The sequence below is a fragment of the Condylostylus longicornis genome, unplaced genomic scaffold, assembly GCF_029603195.1.
Source record: "Condylostylus longicornis isolate FDR11 unplaced genomic scaffold, ASM2960319v2 ptg000017l, whole genome shotgun sequence".
In the NCBI taxonomy this organism is placed as follows: Eukaryota; Metazoa; Arthropoda; class Insecta; order Diptera; family Dolichopodidae; genus Condylostylus; species Condylostylus longicornis.
In genome coordinates, this window is record NW_026577986.1 from 7,384,382 (window position 1) to 7,401,714 (window position 17,333).

A 17,333-nucleotide genomic window follows, 5' to 3' on the forward strand; every position below is an offset into this window, starting at 1 on the left:
TTAAATTTCCAAATTTAATAACATTAGAAATATCCGATTGTCAATTAAATGATATTGAAGATTTTGCATTAAATGGTTTAAAATATTTAAAATATTTAAATTTAGCACGTAATAATTTAACTGGTTTAAAATCATGGTCAGTAATTGATTTAACATCATTAATATCATTAGATATAAGACGTAATCAAATATATGAAATAAATTCAAAAAATTTTCAACGTTATCCAAATTTACAAAAATTAAATTTTGCTGTTAATTATATAAAACAAATACCAGCTGAAACATTTCGTCCACTTATGAATCATTTAAAATATTTAAATATTGGTAAAAATTTATTAAAACGTATAACAATACAAACATTTCATGGTTTAATTAAATTAAGTAATTTAGCATTACATTATAATCAAATTGAGCATATTGATGAAATGGCATTCGAAACGAATACCCATTTAAAAACATTACGTTTAGAGGGTAATCGTATAACAACATTAAATTTTATGCATATATTAAGTTTAGCTAGATTAGTACATTTTAATATTAGTTATAATAATGTTGAAAGTTTAGAACAATTTTCATTTGCTAAAGATTTTGAATTAAAAGATTTAGATATTAGTTATAATAAAATAACTGAATTAAATGAAAATACATTAAGTGGATTACATTCATTGGAGGTAAGTAATAATATAATATAAAAAATTAAAATATTTTATTTTAAAATAAAACTTAAAATTTGCAAAATTATATTTAACATTAGAAATGGTAATGTTGACCTAAAATTGGTTAATCTAAAATAATTCAATAGTAAATAAAATGAAAAATAGATTTATCTCCAGTTCAAAAACAAAACCATTCTAAGAATTAACGGCTTTGTGTTCAAGAAAATAAAAGTTACAATCTGGATATCAACAGAATACAAAACTGCTAAACATATCTAAAATCTCATTCTTCAAAATCGGAAATCCAAACTTGTACAAGATCCAAACTGCATTTTTAATTTTCACTTAACGAGGAATTTACGTTAAAATTCTACAAAATTCCCAAAAAACTGATAACAATATAAATGTTGTAAATTTTGATATTACTAAATATTTGATGAAAACAGTACAGGAATGCTTTTGGTTCTCCTCCACAATTTTCTAAATGGACTATTTGAACTGTTGTCTTTTGGCTACTGGATTATGAAAAAAATTTTAATTTTCTAATGGGAGCATTCACTTTTTTCGTCCTTTATTCCAGTTTTCTTATAATTATCCTTGAAAATTATTTTATGGTGACCATACCTACAATTAAACAAAAAAATAAATAAGTTTAAGTAGCTTCAAAATTTTGGTAATTATAAATTTTCTTAAATAAATTTATAGAAATTTTAAATATTTTAGAAATTCGGTAAATATTGTTAAAATTCGGTAATTTTTTTAAGATTTGTTCAATTAACAAATTTAATTATCATTCCGTTTCTAAATTCTAATAAAATAGGCTTAAACAACTGGCACTAAATCAATCGCAAAGTAACCTATTATTAATTCCCTAATCATTAATAAAACTAAAATCTTTGTAATGATCGATGAATGTAACAGAGACATTTTGACTTCCTAAAATAATTGGTTTATGTAAAATTTGAGCACTTATTACATTTAATGCTCATCAAATCGAATTTAGATCAAAACGATTTGGGAAATTAATGATGAAATTAATGATTAAACATGGGAAAGTATTGTTAATCTCAATTTAACCTCAGATTATAATTCAAATCATAAACAATCACTAAACTATACTTTCCAGACAAATTTTATTAAAACTGCTTTGTTTTTTTCTTCCTCAGATGTTGAATGCGAGTCACAATCAAATTATCGAAATCAATTCAAAAAGTTTTAATGAATTGACAAGCTTAACACATTTGGATTTTTCATCAAATTTTTTAGATAATTTAGATGAAACTTCATTTAATTATACATTACAATTAGAATATTTGAATGTATCAGGAAATAATTTAGATGAATTTAATATAACAATATTTAATAATTTGAAAAATTTAAAAATTTTAGATTTATCATTAAATAATTTTTATCAAGATAATTTTCTTACTAATATACAATCAAATTTAGAATATTTAGATTTAAGTGGTAATGAATATAAAACATTAAATATGTCAGTATTATATAATATAAATTATGTTAATTTGGAATCGAATCCATGGAATTGTGAATGGTTATTAAATGAATATATTCGTGCACCGGCTACAGTATATTTTGGTGCTAATTATAGTATTGATGCTGGTGGTAGTTTAAAATTAGATATGCCTGGTATTGAATGCTTTAATGGAAAATTATGGAAAAGTCTTGTTGTTGTTAATAAAATACAAATTATTGATAATTATCTTGGATCTGTAAGTAAATTATTTTTTTTTTTATTTTTACTATTAAATTTTAATTTAATTTTAATATATGTATAGAATAATAATGTACCAGTTCAAAGGACAATTGTTTATAAATTTCGTTTAGATCGTTTCGATCAAAAAAGTGTTATAATATGGTTAATATTATTTGTTTTTGTTATATTTACGGCAATACGTATAATGAGAAAAATTTTAGAGAAATCAGAAAGAAAAAAAGCAGCTTTAAAACAAGAAAAAATGGTTTGAATTCAAATTAAAAATTTTAACTCTATTAGAATTAAATATTAAATTAAAATTATTATTATTTTTAAGGCAAAAAAAAATGATTATGAAGAATTACCACAGCATCCAAATGTACAACAACAAGAACAATCACCTCCAGTACAAAATCAACAATCAACACATAATGGTAATGTTTGTCAATCGGAGCCTTGTATTCCGAATTGTGCATATAATGCAAATAATTCACGAAAATAAATTCAATTTTTAATATTATAATGATCTAATGATATTGTTGTGTTAATTTATGATTTTTGTAATAAAAAATAATTTTTTGTTACGACATAAATAAGTTAAGGATTGTTTTTATTTAAATGTTTACAAACATTTAATTTACAAATGAGTTTTTTACTCTATCTACGGTGGAACATGAATAACAACCAAACCAAAACAACAATTATTTCCTCATTGCATTTTCATATAATTTTGTCTTATATAACTGAAATTTTTCATAATACATAAAGTAAAACTTGTTACGTGAAAACATTTTTCAATTTTGGTTTCTACAAGCGATAATGAATCCCCCTAAAAATTTTACTATATAATGGTTTATTAAAGTATCTCCTGAGTAAACTAATGTAATATAATATGTTAGTAGAACAATGTAGCACAGACGTAAGTAGACAAAAAAATGTCGGTTCAGAAGAATGTCCCGGCTCTACCGTATTCTACTTTTGATAATAGTTATTCCTTGTTAATATTTTAAGACCTCTAGTCTAATACTGATAACACATCTGTATTATCTCAAATCTGGGAACCACAAAAAACAAAGTCTAGAGTCTAGACAATGTAATAAATAATTATAAATTATTATATAACACCGAAAAATTTTGTTATAAAATGATTTACAAATTATGTATTCCAAAATAAAGTAGAACTACTCTTAAAGAATTAACTCTTATATTATCAATTATAAATATTTAAAAAAATTAAAGTAGATTCATATAAAATTAATTGAACATTATACAAAGTGTAAATAAATCTTATGATGTAAACATAATTTTAAATTTTAATTAATTATAAATTTTTAGAAATATATTGATAATTTTATTAGAAATATTATATTATTCATTTAATTCATTTTTCTTTACGAAATGCTAAGACGTTGAAAATTCAGGTGAAATAAAATTAAAATCATAAGAAATTTTTTATATAAAATCTAAACATAAATTAAAAAATCACAACACAATATTTAATTTTGTTTTAAATATCTTAAATCTAAATTTTAATTATCTAAATCTAAATTAAATTGTAACCAGGTGCCTTACTTATGTTATTCGATTTACGTGAAACGATTTTCATATAAGCAGAAATGGAAAAGTAGTACCATACAAATTGATTGGTGCTACTTACAATTTTTCCGAATACGAAATTCGTTTCATGAAAATCGACTATATTATAATTATATAGTAGAACTACTATATTATAATTATATAGTAGAACTACTATATTATAATTATATAGTAGAACTACTATATTATAATTATATAGTAGAACCCGAACTTTTACATAAATTTTCTAAATGATTACAAATTCTAAATTTTAAAATCTTAAAAATTTAATTTAAATTTTATTATAATTTTTAAAATATAAATATATACAATGGTTATACACGTGTAAAATTCTTGTAACTCAAAGAACGTGTTTGTTCTTAAAGCTTAAATTATTAATTAGCTTAAATTACTAATTTTATTAAATTTTGTTTTGTTTCTAATCAGTAACTAACTAAACAGTAAAAATTCATAAATTTTACATTTTAATAATATCAATGGTAGAGCGTTTACTAGTAGTCAATTAAAATTAAAACCGGATGAATTTGAAAATTACCGCTCTTATCATATTAAAATATTACCGCGAATAATTAAATATAATATTCTAATTTTTAATAACGGTCAATAGTCTAGTATGTAGTGATAATAGCGATAAAACGTCCCAAATTATTTGGACTTTATTTTATTATTTTTTTGAGTCTATTAATCATTTTGATTTCATTAGTTTAAATTTAACAAAGTAAATATAGATGACCATGAAAGGTCACTGTCCATTTAAAATCAGAAAAATAAGAAAATAATGTATTAAGAAGCGAATATAAGTGAGAATTTACAAACATTCTTGATAAGTTGAGTTAGTTTGTAAAAATGTATATACAAAAAATCTTTCACTTTCTTTAACAACTCAAATAATATGTAATTACTGGGCTTAGTACACGTACAATCTATAGTATAATCATTTTATATGTATTTGTTAATACTAGCTTCGTTTGAAAATGGAAAATTATTTTCATTATCAAAATTGGACAGAAATGATTGATTTATTTATTCTGCATTATTATAAAAATATGATAAACAAAAAAAAAAATCGCCCTGTTTTCAAAATTTAATATTTAATTAATATTTTTTTTTTTTAAGAATATTAAAAGAAAAACAAAACCGTTTTCAGTTTAAATCCAGTTTTAATCGTGAAAGTATCTTCAAGAAAATTATAATTTTATTAATTGAAGTCTTTTATTAATTAAGAATTTGAAAATTAAGATCGTGTACTATACTAAATCTGTAAAATATATTGTTTATCATTATTATAATTATAAAAAAAAAATGGATTTACGTAATAATTTAAAAACTGGACCATTAAAATTAGCTAAATCTTATAAAACAAGTAATATATCAGAACCAGTTAATATTAGATATATAAGTGGTTCAAATAAATATCCAATTTCTGGTATTGATGAACCACCAATAACAATACCAGAATTATTTAGTTTAACAATTGAAAAATATTCAATGCAACCAGCTATCATTTATAAAGAGACTAATAATAATTTATGGAATACAATTACATATAATGATTATTATAATAAAGTAATATATTGTGCTAAACAATTAATTAAACTTAATATTGAAGCAAATGATTGTATTGGTATATTAGCATCAAATTGTCCAGAATGGTTTTATGCTGAAATGAGTGGTTTTATGATTGGTGCAATTATCGCTGGTATATATATTACAAATTCATCAGATGCTGTACATCATGCATTAAATTTATGTTCAGCAAAATTAATTATAGTTGAAGATAATCTACAAATGGAAAAAATTATTAAAATAAAAGATAATTTACCATATTTAAAATATGCAATACAAATATATGGTCCATATGATAATGATTTATTTAATAGTGCTGCAATAACAGAAATATCATGTAATGAATCTGAAAATAAAAATTTTAATAATTTAAAATTTTTAAAATGGAATGATATTTTTATAAATAATAATAAAAATACTAGTAATAATACGAGTAATACAAAATATATGAATAATATATTAAAATGGCAAATTAATAATAAAGAAATTTTAAATAATGAAAATGAATTGTCCAACTCTAATGAAAATATTTATCAAACGAATAATTTTGCAAATGAAGAAAATATTTTAAATGAAAAACTTTTACAACGTTTAAATTCAATTGCACCAAATCAATGTTGTCTATTAATTTATACATCTGGTACAGTTGGTTATCCAAAAGCTGTTATGTTAAGTCATGATAATTTAATAACAAATGCTAAAAATGCTATAAAAAATTTTCCAAATATTTGTTATGGTGATGAAAGAATTGTATCATATTTACCATTAAATCATATTGTTGGTCAAATATTTGATATTTTCATAACATTTCTAATAGGTAAGTAGAAATTAAATTCTAATTTTAAGCTTAATTGAAAGCGCATACAAGCTAAATTTTTGCCTTAAGGTTAAAATTTTTTTACAATGCTACCCTCACATATTCAATTTTACGATTTTGAATAACATTAAAATCTCTGCCTTTTAGAATTTATAAATTCTGACCATTAATTTCCAATTATTAATTAACAAATTTCACCAGCATTGTTGGAAATTTTTTGCTTTTATTGAAATATTTATTTTCCAATAACCAATCTCAGTTTAAGCAATAATTTAATCTTGGTAAACATCCAACACTTTAATTTTTGTGCTAATAACAATAATGGAAAGCATGTCTTTTAAAGCAATTTGATTGAAATGTTATACATATTACTAATCACCAATATACGCTTCTGTAAATCATTAGATCTGAAAAATACAGCATTTTTCGACCAACCTGTTAACAACTTAAGCATAACTATCATACAATTTGTATTAACAGACAGCAAATCACTCAAAATTTTATAAAAACAAGAAATGTTTTGAAATCAAAAACAAAATCTTTATTAAAAAAGTGTTGCATAATTTCAGGAGAACCAAAACTAAATATTTTTATGCTAATTTTTTAAATATTATTTTTAATTTTATTCATAGGTGGCTCAATTCATATTGCTGATAAAGATGCAATGAAAGGATCTTTAATGAATACAATTGCAAAAGCAAAACCAACCCGATTTTTTGGTGTACCAAGAGTTTTTGAAAAAATGCAAGATAAAATATCTCTTGTAGAAAAACAAAATTATAGTTTTCTTCAAATAATCTTAAATTGGGCCAAATATTATGCATCTGATTATCATTTATCTGTAATGAATGGGTAATAAAATTTTTATATATTTTAAAATTTATAAATTTTAATTGATATTTTTATATTTCAAACAGTACTATACCAAAATATGGTGGACGTTATTGGTTTGCTCAAAATATTTTAACAAGCATTAAAACTGTTTTCGGTTTAGAAAAATGTAAATATTTTTTAACTGGAGGAGCACCAATATCACATGAAACAAAGAAATTTTTTTTGGATTATGATATACGATTATATGAAATATATGGTTTGTCAGAGACATCGGGAGGTGTTGCATTTGGTGATGAACAAATTAAAGATTTTGATGCTATTGGTCGACCAGTTAATGGTATTAAATTCAAAATATATAAACAAAATGCTGAAGGTTATGGTGAAGTAAGTATTAAAAAATTTATTGAAATTATATTTTAATTAATTTAATTATATAAATCAGCACAATTTTAAGATTATTTAAAAAAAAAATAAATTTTATTTTTATAAATTTTTAGATTTGCATTAAAACCCGCAGTAATTTTATGGGTTATGTTAATGAACCAGAAAAAACTAATGAAACTCTTGATTCAGATGGTTGGTTACATACTGGTGATTATGGTTGTTTAGATGAACAAGGATATTTATATATAACTGGACGTATTAAAGAAATTGTAATAACATCTGGTGGTGAAAATATACCACCACATCATGTTGAAAATCTAATTAAAACACAATTACCAGGTATTAGTAATGTATTTTTAGTTGGAGATCGTAAAAAATATTTAACAGTTTTGATAACAATTAAAACAAATTTTGATTCAAATACTGGTGCACCATTGGATACACTTCAGGATGATGCACTTTTATGGATGAAATCATTAAATTTAAAATATAAAACATTATCAGAAATATTAAAAGCTGGTCCATGTTCTAAAGTACAATATGCAATTGCTGATGGTATTAAACGTGCTAATATGAATGCAATATCAAATGCACAAAAAGTACAAAAATTTCGTATATTACCAAATGATTTTACAATGATAACTGGTGAATTGGGACCAACTTTAAAAGTTAAAAGAAATTTTGTAATTGAAAAATATTCTAAATTAATTGATGAAATGTATAAGGAATAAATTAATCAATTAGCATGTAGGATAATATTTTTAATTTGTAGCTTCATGATTTGATTGGCAGGATGTATAAGATGTTCACTTCCAAAGTGGATGCGCTGCCTCATAAACTTATTGTATCTAAAATTATAAAATTTTTTATTTTTATTATTAATAATGTAAATACAAGATCTAATTTTTGGTAGAAATTTTTTTTAACACCTTCTCCTTGAATAAATATCTTAAACAATTATAAATGCAATAAAGAAAACATTAACATTTTAATGTTTTTAATTCATAAATGTTCCATATGCGTTTGATAATTACATTAAAATGGAAATGGAAAAACAGTTTCCGTGTGCGTTTCGTTTTAATCAGTTCTATACTTGGAATTTGTGTATTCTCAATTCTTAAACTAAACTTAATAAGTAATACAGAGTCATTACCTAAATTGTTTCCTAAAAGATCTAATAATATTTTTTATAATTATTGCCCAAATACTTTGCATCTAAAATTTTAGATTTTTATATATTTTAAGTACTTCTGCACTTATTAGTATTTATAAAAATAATTCCAAATATATTGTAAATATTTTGCTTTTTCCTCTTCAGTTTAGATTTTATTATAATTGTCATCTTTAAATTGATAAGACAAATTCATTAATATTGAAAAAGTAATAGGAGCTCTACTAATAGTTTTTCTGATAACGAAATTTAAGAATATTTTTATGTTTACTAACATTGTTGTTTTACAATGTAGTAATCTGTTCCAGTATAGTTTTATTAAAAAATTTATGACGTTTACATATTTAATATGTAAAGTCATGGTTAAAATCAATTTTTGAATGGAATTTTTTCTTAATAATTATTTAGATTAATATTTTTTTTATTCCTTTTCAATATAATGTGTAATGCAAATTAATATTGATTGTTGCCCTAATTAAATTCATAGTATATTTTAAGTTAATTAATTAAAAATTTGATTTTTAATATCAAACTACAAACTATGTGCAAATTAAGTTCATTAACAATTAAATGCAATTAAAAACTTATCGAGCAATTAAAATTGAAACGACAGATAAGTCAAATCTAATTAAATACTTTGATTTGAAATTTGGAGTAATTGAGCGTTATTAATACATACATTTCATTTTATGAATTGTAGTTGCTGAATTGTGTAAACTTGTACAATACAGTGAAACTTTAAAATATTGAGCAACGTTATGAAAATTAAGTAATCAAAATTACCCAATAGTAAGAATTGCAAGTAAGTAAATGTGTATCTTTCCACTATTACAGAGATTAAAAATTTTAAATGAGCTCCAGCTTAAATTTCAAGTATACAGTCGAACACGATAATTTGCAACACACATATGAGAAAAACCTCTTTAGACGTATTGCATTTTTTTTCAAATGTAGTTTTTCATATCAAATAGGAGATGGATACGTACAATACAGATGCATGCACAACAAAAATTCTGCCTAAAAGGATGTACACATAAGCGTGTTGAATTGCATCGGAATCTGTTATATTTTGGATGTGCTTTAGTTTACAAATTCTTAACTAGTTTTCGGATGATATTTGATAAAAAGTATAAATATTTAAAAAAGTTAATCTTAAAAATCATAGCTCTGAAATATTGAAAGCACTTAATTCTAAAAATATAGTTTTAAAAGATAATTCTAATGGCTGCAAAAATATGTTTAATTTTAGTTTTTCTGTTCAATCCTGCATCTATTCCTCATTACATTGTTATATACACTTTATGATTACCTCAACACAAGTAAATATAAAATATAATCACATATAATTAGTTCGTTTTATTTTATTATATTATTTTATCGTTTTTTTTTTTTTATTTTTCTTTAATGCGTCATTTTATTTGTGAGTATTTTTAATATTTCCAAAATATTCAAAAATTACCATATAAAAATTAAATTTATTATTCATTGATTTCAACCGGGAAAGAATGACAACCGGCAGGTAGCGAAAGCAATTTTAAATTTTTTTTATTTATTTATAATAATAATTGAGAAAACAAGCATACTGTGGGTTTATTTTTTATCTTGACATTCTAAACTTGTAAAATTTTATAAAACCAGGCTACTGGAGGGATGCTTTTATGTGTGATTTTATTATTTAAAATATATAATTTAATTAAAATTAATATTATGTACTCTTCAATAGAATCGAAGTGAAACTTCTAAATTTGTGTAACCTCATAAAATTCTGTTAATTTCTTTAATTCTATTAGCAAATTTAGCGTACCAAAACTTCAAAACAAAATTTATTTTTTACAATTAATATTAATAATTTATTAAAAAGTGTATTTTATCCACTAATAGGGCTAGCTGTAATGGTTTTAATATGTCGTGTAAGTTATCACGGTGTCAAGTAACATATTCAAGAGGCATCGAATTACATCTTTAGTACAATACTAATCACATGTAAATTGCTGGCACAGTGTCTGCAATCGAACATATTTAACCATGAAGAAATTATGAAATTATCGTTCCCATCGAATGTGCTGATGTAACGTCTACAATTTTGTACGCGGCCGGAAATGAAGTTAATTTTAAGTAGTATAAATAACGTTAGATTTTAAGATATCGGATAAGTCTTAATTTGGTGTTAATAACAGTAGCATGAAATAAATTAAACTGTTAATTAGAATCTCAATTAAATTTAGAATCTATTTTTTAAGTAATAATTGTAATTGTGTGAAATAAATTTTATTTTTTTTTAAAATAGAGTGAACGCAGTTTAATAACTTGTATGTAAATGCTATTAAAAATAAACAATTAGCAAAATAGCTTATATTTAATTTCCGCAGTAAAATATTAATCATTAATTTCCATAAAAAATTCTCTGTATGTATTTTAAAAAAAAAATATGAATTATGCAATCTTATGCATTATTGGGCAACTCGCCTTAAAGTATCCTAAAATGGTAATAGTTAACTCTAATAACAAACTGTATATTTTCAAAATTTTGCCTCGAAATGAAATTCTTGTTCGAAGAACGGAATACCATGTCAAGAAATTCAAAGAATTATAACTTGTTCCCGAAATAATTTCCCAAACGAGAAAACATTATCGGTATACATCTACATTTTGTTAAAATTTTTGTTTAATATAAAAATAAACTGTTTAGAACAAGATAAAAAAAAAAACAATAACGTAAATAAAATAGACCTGTTTGTGAAATTTTTAATTTTTTTTTTGTGATATGCTGTATTTTTTGTTGTTGTTTATATTTATATTAAATACGAAATTATATTGTTAATATTTTCAGATTTAAATTATAAGTATAATTGGAAATCGTACTATGAATATAATTTTATAACATATAAGATTCAATTTAATATCAATTAGCCCACAATAGCTTAAAAAAAAAAAACTCGGTCTTACACAAACATTTCATTATTAATAATTTCTTCACACTTATTCATATTATTTTTTAAAACGTGCTATAGGAATATTGCAATTTAGTTTTTAATATAATAACATTCATTGAAATATATTTACAATCTTATTGTAATTTATAATATGGAAGAATTTTTAAAATATTTTTAAAGGAAAATCATTATCGTTTTTGAAGTGAGATTTTTATGAATGAATAAATTGCAAGTTATTAATAATATCTCTATTATAGTAAAATTTCATATTTAGCTTAGTATTCAAAGAATTATGAAATTTTAAAATGAAATTTTTAAAAAAATAATTGTTAAACCTAAATATATGGTTGGTTAGTAAGCTTAATTCAAAACTAACATAAACTTTTATATTCCCCTACCTCTTAAATGAGTTATTTAATGCTTATTCGTGTACTTATTATATTGTGTTTTAATTTTGAAAACACTATAATTGATTTTATAATAATATCTTACCGATTTTTGTATATCACCAATCTAAATTTATAATTGATTGCAAGATTAATAGTTTTGTATTAGAAGACATTAGTAAAATAATTTCTTCTTCTGTTACTAGTGTGATAAACTCTCGTTTTACAAAATTTCCTTGAAAATATTGAGTACTACTCAATTAAATTCTAATTAATTCAGTATGATTCGAACACTCTTCTTCTTCTTGGTAAGCGTAAACATTCAAGCGTAATCTGGAATCATGTTGCTTTAAGATCCTTGTAACAATTATTTAATTTCGCTTATTTCAATTTTTATTGCTTGTTTTTAATAGTTAATTTTCGCCACTACTATAAAATAGAATTGAATTTTCCTAGTTCTTTAATAACTTCTCCACTATTTTTTACATTAATTTCTAATTTAGTATCGTTAGTGCTTGTTAATCTATCAGAATTTCCTCTTCTTTATCTAAAAAATAATTAAAAAACGGGTTAATATTCAAAATTTAATATTTTTTTTTTATTAATATTTTATTTCGAAATTTTAAGGCATAATTTCTATTTTCTATTTTGGGTAATAAACATAATAGTGAAAAGAAAAAATTATCAGTCTTAAATCTGAATTGTAATATATTTCTGTCCAATAGCTAATTCAACTTTAGAGAATTGTTTTGGTTTTGTAAAGATAAGGAAGGGTACAAAATAAAAACAAAAATAAAATTACGCTTTGATTTTCGTTTTGGTGTATTTTTAAAATATAAAATCAATTTGATTATTTTATTATATGGGCCCGATATTATTCTGTATTTAAAAACGCTATTTTTTTTTATTTTATCAATGAGCCTAAAGAGTCTCTTGACTTATTAAAATGAATGATGCGTGTTATCAATAATATTATGGAAGGAAATAAAATAAATATACAAATGTGTATGTATGTATATACGTAAATAAATTAAAGCAAATATTTTGTTTTAAATTCAATTTCATTTACGATTTAAACTTTAATAAGTGAACAACACTTCTATATTACAACAAAAGAAAGCCCTTAATCGGAAAAAAAAATAAAGACAAACGAAATTTACGTACAAATATTAAATTTTACTAATAATCATGATGATGGAAACTGAAATCGATCAACAAGAATACACTGAACGATTCCCAAAACGAACAACTAAAATAGATGGAAAAGTACATATACCTTTAACTGAAAATGGAATTAATTCAACAAAACCAATAACTATTATTAAAATTTTAGATAATGTTGTAAAAGATTATGGTTATTATCCAGCGTTAAAATATCAAGATAATGAAAAGAATTGGCAAACAATAAATTATTACGAATATCATGAGAAAATTCGAAAAATTGCTAAAATTTTTATTAAATTAGGTTTTAAAGAACGTGATTCAATTGGTATATTAGCATTTAATTGTCCGGAATGGTTTTATTCAGCAATGGGTGCCATTTCAGCTGGTGGTGTTATAGCTGGAGTTTATACAACAAATAGTCCTGATGCTGTACAACATGTTTTAGAGGCAGCTGGTTCAACAATTTGTATTGTTGATAATAAAAAACAAATGGATAAAATTCGTGTAATTAAAGAAAATTTACCAAAATTAAAAACTATAATACAAATTAATGGACCATTTGATTCATTTGTAAGTGTTGAAGATGGTTATTATAAATGGAGTGATATTGAACAAATTCAAATTGATAATGATATTGAAATTGAATTAGAAAAACGTTTAAATGCATTAGTACCGAATGAATGTTGTTCATTAATTTTTACTTCCGGTACCACTGGTAAACCAAAAGGTGTTATGTTATCACATGATAATATTGTATTTAGTGTAAAATCAGTTTTTAAAAGATTTGAAGTTGTTGAAATGGGTGATGAAATTTTTGTTTCATATTTACCATTAAATCATATTGCTGCACAAGTTTTAGATTTATTTTTACCAATGATATTAGCCGGTTGTGTTTATTTTGCTGATCGTGATGCATTAAAAGGTACTCTTGTTAAAACATTAATTAAAGCACGTCCAACAAGATTTTTGGGTGTACCAAGAGTATGGGAGAAAATACATGAAAAAATGATTCAAGTTGAAGCAAATTCAAATGTCTTAAATTCATTTTTGTTAAATATTGCCAAAAAATTTGTTTATAATTATCATGTTGCAAAAATTAATGGGTAAGTTCGCATTTGTTTTTATAAATGGTTAAAATACAGTAATAGGTAATCAGGTCGGTAAATTACTTTTATAATGTATATTAGCACCTATAACGAATAAACTCTAAAAAATTATTTGAATGATATTATGAAGAGAATGATTTCTGTTTTAAATTTGGTGAAATTTGTTTAACTTTTATGAATTTGTTTAAATTTTAATTAGTTACATATTTTTAAAATTAAAAATTTCGAGCAAGTTAAGTACATAAATTTAATTTTAGAAAATAATTAATTTAGAGAATTATAAAAAATATATGCTCTAGGTGATGATGGTCTATTTTATTTACTTATTTATTGTAGAGTTTTACCTTTTGAACTTTGAATAAATTATTTATATAAATATCTATAAGATTCAATCAAGTGAACTAGACAAATAATGTAAACTAGTAAATAAAAATATCTTATCTAAAGCCCAAAAAATGCATATAATACCTAGCAGCACACTGCTTTCTTGTGAACAATATTAGTATGAGGAATTTTTTGCGCTTAGGTTCTTTTAAAATCTTGAATTTGTTATTTCACCTAAAAAGAAAAATCAACACATGTGTTAAATATTATGTACTATTTTTAAAATATCATCATGTTAATCAAACTTTATTTCAAATCAAACAATTAGTTGCGACCAATTAACATTAAACTTTTAATTACAGATGTCATGGTAATAATATAACATATAAAATTGGTCAACAAATAACAAATAAAGTTAAATCTGGTCTTGGATTCGATAAATGTCGTACATTTATAACTGGTGCTGCACCAACAAATTTAGAAACAAAACATTATTTCTGTAGTATTGATATTTTATTATATGAAGCCTATGGACTTTCTGAAACAGGACCAATTGCATTAAATGACTCAACAATGAGAAATTTCGAAACAATTGGAAATGCTTTAGATGGCAATGAAATTAAAATTTATAATCCAGACGGAAAAGGAATCGGAGAGGTAATTGAATCATAAATGTTGTAACAAACCAAAAAAAAAAAAAAAAATATTGGAAAAAAATTTAAAAAGTCATTCTTAATGTTATTCATGATAACCTCTTCCACATATGCATTTGTGACGATATTATAAAATTTAATAAAAAAAAAAGAATACAATAAAAAAAATTTTCCATTTTTCTCTTTTATTTTCAGATCTTTGTTAAAAGTCGTTCCGTTTTTATGGGATATTTAAATGAACCGGAAAAAACTGCTGAAACTTTTGATGACGATTGGTATAAAACTGGTGATTTAGGTCGACTTGATAATAATAATGATTTATATATTGTTGGACGTGTTAAAGAACTTATAATAACATCGGGTGGTGAAAATATTCCATTTGTTTTTATTGAAGAATCAATTAAAAATGAATTGCCTGGTATTAGTAATGCATTTATAATCGGTGATAAAAGAAAATATTTAACAATTTTATTAACAATTAAGGTAAATAATATTTGTATCTTTATTTATAATTAAAAATGTTAAATTAATTTACAATGTAATCTTATATAAATATTTTATTTTAAAGACTGAAATGGATCCGGAAACTGGTTATCCATTAGATAAATTACAATATGAATCATTACATTGGATGGAAACATTAAATTTAAAATATACGAAATTATCAGAGATTTTAAATGCTGGACCATGCCCAGAAGTTTTGAAATCAATTCAAGATGGTATCGATCGTTATAATAAAAGTGCAATATCAAATGTACATACAATAAAAAAATTCGCTTTATTACCACATGATTTTTCAATGGCAACAGATGAATTAGGTCAGTATGATTATAATTTAAATTAATAAAAAAGACAAAAAACTTTTAAACAATTTGTATCTTCCCTTAAATAGGACCCACGTTAAAATTGAAAAGGAATGTTGTATATGAGAAATACAAGGATATTATTGAAAAATTTTATGAATAAATTTTTAAAATATTTATGTAATTTCTTCTTAGATATATTATACATATATTATATATAACTTATAAAATAATTATGGTATAATATTTTGTATTTTTCAATAAAAGATGAAAAAGAATAGCATTAATACTATTTTTTTTATTATTAAAAAATAAATAATAAAGAACAACACGTGTAAGAATATTAAATTCTTTGTGTCTTATGCACAATAAGGTAAAACATTTTAATTAGTTTTTATTTATTTTTATTTATAATTTGTAAGAAATTTATTCTTTTTAAATTCGAAGTAAAAAATTCTGATTATAGTCATGTTTCAAGAGTAAACATAATTTTGAAATTAGATCAATACCAGAACAATGTTTATATTATAATTTTGAAAGCATCATTTACAATTCTGCTAGCGTGTTGATTTGTCAACAAGAAATAATTTTTGTTTTACCAATAATATTTGTTTCTATAAAATTGAAAATGGAAGAGGATTTGTAATAAAAGTTTTGTACAAGTAAACCGATTCATATTTACCAACGTCTTGTATTTGGAGAGAAAACATTTGGTCGGGGATTTTTTGCATTTCTAATGATTTTTTTTGAATGGCCAAGAAGTAATATTTGTAAAGATGTTTTTTTAATCTACCGTCTACTTTCCGTTTTCCATCTGTCAGGGCTAAATTTGTTAATGCCTTCACACCAAATATTTTAATTTTACCCTGTATTCTCTTTCTTGCACGTCCCATACATATACAATGGCATAATAAATACACGAAACTAAACATATCATCTCGTTGATTTTAATTAAGCTTTAAACACGAAATTTGCAATTAATTAAATTCATAACTAAAAATAGAAAAAAATATATATATGTATGTATTTTTATTTTTTTCTTTGACAAATTTTAGATTGATTTTTAATTTTAATTAAAAAAAAAAATGTGGCATAGTATAGTGATTTCACGTTCAGGTTCTTCACTATTTCATATTTAAGGATCCTTACGAAATATCGAGCCAAATTTTGAATATGTCTCCTATAAATGTAAAGGCCGAATTTTGTTTCCAATTTAATCAGTTTAT

At 22.9% G+C, this 17,333-nt stretch overlaps 3 protein-coding genes across 3 annotated transcripts; all 3 read left to right on the forward strand.

Moving 5' to 3' along the window:
* Positions 1-2: 2 nt before the first annotated feature.
* Positions 3-2,948, forward strand: LOC129606127 (leucine-rich repeats and immunoglobulin-like domains protein 1; the record flags this gene model as incomplete). The annotated part of the gene is made up of 4 exons (XM_055516245.1): positions 3-671; positions 1,823-2,386; positions 2,453-2,635; positions 2,708-2,948. Coding segments are annotated over 4 exons (1,581 nt in total), but the record flags the coding sequence as incomplete, so codon positions are not given.
* Positions 2,949-5,631: 2,683 nt separating this feature from the next.
* LOC129606037 (long-chain-fatty-acid--CoA ligase heimdall-like) lies at positions 5,632-11,574 on the forward strand. The gene is made up of 6 exons (XM_055516088.1): positions 5,632-5,716; positions 6,982-7,201; positions 7,267-7,567; positions 7,681-7,936; positions 8,072-8,235; positions 11,569-11,574. The coding sequence occupies exons 1-6, from the start codon at positions 5,632-5,634 to the stop codon at positions 11,572-11,574; spliced, it is 1,032 nt and encodes a 343-aa protein (XP_055372063.1).
* A 1,562-nt stretch (positions 11,575-13,136) lies between these two features.
* LOC129606100 (very long-chain-fatty-acid--CoA ligase bubblegum-like) lies at positions 13,137-16,394 on the forward strand. Its single transcript, XM_055516205.1, has 5 exons — positions 13,137-14,324; positions 15,014-15,308; positions 15,500-15,787; positions 15,873-16,122; positions 16,197-16,394. Exons 1-5 carry the CDS (start codon positions 13,246-13,248, stop codon positions 16,268-16,270), a joined length of 1,986 nt encoding a protein of 661 aa, XP_055372180.1. The 5' UTR covers positions 13,137-13,245; the 3' UTR covers positions 16,271-16,394.
* The last annotated feature ends 939 nt before the right edge of the window (positions 16,395-17,333 follow it).

Bases quoted from the DNA above. Each gene is read 5' to 3' on its own strand.
- LOC129606037 (XM_055516088.1), top strand. From the start codon at position 5,632: ATGAGTGGTTTTATGATTGGTGCAATTATCGCTGGTATATATATTACA. The intron at 5,717-6,981 runs GTTCAGCAAAAT...TTTTATTCATAG, and splicing joins ACATCATGCATTAAATTTAT to GTGGCTCAATTCATATTGCT. The intron at 7,568-7,680 runs GTAAGTATTAAA...ATAAATTTTTAG, and splicing joins ATGCTGAAGGTTATGGTGAA to ATTTGCATTAAAACCCGCAG.
- LOC129606100 (XM_055516205.1), top strand. From the start codon at position 13,246: ATGATGATGGAAACTGAAATCGATCAACAAGAATACACTGAACGATTC. The intron at 15,309-15,499 runs GTAATTGAATCA...TTTTATTTTCAG, and splicing joins ACGGAAAAGGAATCGGAGAG to ATCTTTGTTAAAAGTCGTTC. The intron at 16,123-16,196 runs GTCAGTATGATT...TCCCTTAAATAG, and splicing joins AATGGCAACAGATGAATTAG to GACCCACGTTAAAATTGAAA.